The sequence below is a fragment of the Apis dorsata genome, unplaced genomic scaffold, assembly GCF_000469605.1.
Source record: "Apis dorsata unplaced genomic scaffold, Apis dorsata 1.3 scaffold_346, whole genome shotgun sequence".
Lineage (NCBI taxonomy): Eukaryota > Metazoa > Arthropoda > Insecta > Hymenoptera > Apidae > Apis > Apis dorsata.
In genome coordinates, this window is record NW_006263613.1 from 23,558 (window position 1) to 25,499 (window position 1,942).

Genomic DNA, 1,942 nt, shown 5'->3' on the forward strand with positions numbered 1-1,942 from the left:
GCGACATACCACGCGCCACTCACGCGCTTTGCCTTTCCATCTTGCTGCCAAAAGTGTCTCTCTAGGAACGAATTTCACACGTTTTACACGGCAGATGTTCTATCCTCATTTTCTGTTGTTTGTTCCTCGATGTTTCGACATTATCATCAAAATTAAACTTTTCCTTACCGTTATTATTCGACAATCGTATTCCATGATTTAGAATGATAGCTCATGAGTGATAGCTCTTGCTTGATAGCAAATGAGTCGATCTCCGTACGAGAGGATACCCGAAGGTGAGAGAATTGCAGGTGAGAGAAACCGGGCAAGCGCATCGCGAGGCATATTGTTACGCACCTGGATTTGACTACTATCGTTATTTCGAAGTAAAATGCGGTCAGTGGATGTATGGCAGCTTTTTCGATTCCGAGACTTTTGTAACCGAAAGTACTGTATATGTTTCTACCGGTAGAACGTACGAGAAACATGTTCATATTGTTCGTAATATCTGGACCGTGATAAAATAATCGAACAACTAATCGAATTTACGAATCCTCGATGTCGTTCTTATCTGTCCACCTGATCACATCATTTGGAGCAGCGACGTCTATTTTGTCGCAAACACTCAGGAATAATCTTTCCTGTGATAAATCTTTCAGTAAATCTATTCGGAAATCTCAGGCCATCCTCGTGATAAGCTGCTGCTGAACGCTTTTCAAGGATTCGTCATCCTTGCGTTTGGGACGAGATCTAAGACGGGAAGCATGTCGTTGCATTATCCCCAAGGATATCGGTATCGTCCGGCTAGTAAAGCTGTCGGATCAGGAAATGGAGAACAAGGTTCCGACAGTGATGTTGCCGAACTTAGTGATCTCGAAGATGACGAGGATGAAGATGGAGGCGGCCAGTCGACCAATAGACGTATTGAACAAAACGTGGAGGAAGAGGAGGATGAGGATAATAACGAAGATGATGATGATGACGAGAATGACGAAGACCAAGAAGATGAAGAGGAAGATGAAAATGAAGAGGACGATGGAGTAGATGATGTGAATGGTGACGAGTTATCTTATCCTGGTTTCGTGCCGGTTGCATTGCGATATCTCGACCAGAATACACGGCCGCGCAACTGGTGTCTGGCACTTATCACTAATCCATATCCTTTTTGATCGCAATAGCACTGGCAGTCATTTAGACGGTGATATCATTATTTTTATTCTTCTTTTCTTTCTGAAAACTTTTATTATAATTATTCCAGTCAGCGAGACGAAATAAGTAAGTTTCATTGTACGCTCTCTGTGTGCTATTATAATTTTTTCGAACGTCTAGCTACGTAGCTTCGTTTAACTACGTAGCATTTTTTTTCTTTAGTGTAAACGGGCGAATTCTTTCTCATCGAATATTTGTCTTTCTCTATTTCTCTTCTATTTTATCTATTTATATATCTATCTTTTCTCAATTTCGATCGTGAAGCATTTTTTTACAAACATAGAGTATTTCAAGAGTTTGTATGTTGCTTAGATTTATTGATATAGAGTATTCTATCGTATCAAAAAGCCACTCAATGCATGAATCTATCTAAAACAATAAAAAAAGTTCAAGTAAATATATGTTTCATTTGCCTTGTTTTTAAGTTATAGTGATAAAAATAATTGAATTAATTCTATTATATTGAAATGGAATTTAATATCCCTAGATTCATCATATTCAGAACATATTTTGATAGTTCGAAATACTTGAATAATTAAATTATATATAGTATAAGAAGATTAATAATTGTATAATATATTACATAAAAATTATTTTATTATATTATATAATTATTATTAATTGTTTCTTTTATAAAATAAAATTATTATTATTGAAATTTTACAAATTATTACTGTAAATAAAAACTCTAATAAATTCTCTTGTATAATACTATTTTTTATTCTAATGAAACGAAGAAAATTTTAAAAATTAT

At 35.2% G+C, this 1,942-nt stretch overlaps 1 protein-coding gene across 1 annotated transcript in view; it reads left to right on the plus strand.

The window, feature by feature from the left end:
- The first annotated feature begins 125 nt into the window (after window positions 1-125).
- LOC102677394 (voltage-dependent T-type calcium channel subunit alpha-1G) overlaps window positions 126-1,942 on the plus strand; it is a 201,276-nt gene continuing 199,459 nt past the window's right edge. The window contains 1 exon segment of the mRNA XM_031511741.1: window positions 126-1,135. Within this exon segment, the coding sequence (XP_031367601.1) occupies window positions 744-1,135 (392 nt within the window). The 5' untranslated portion in view covers window positions 126-743.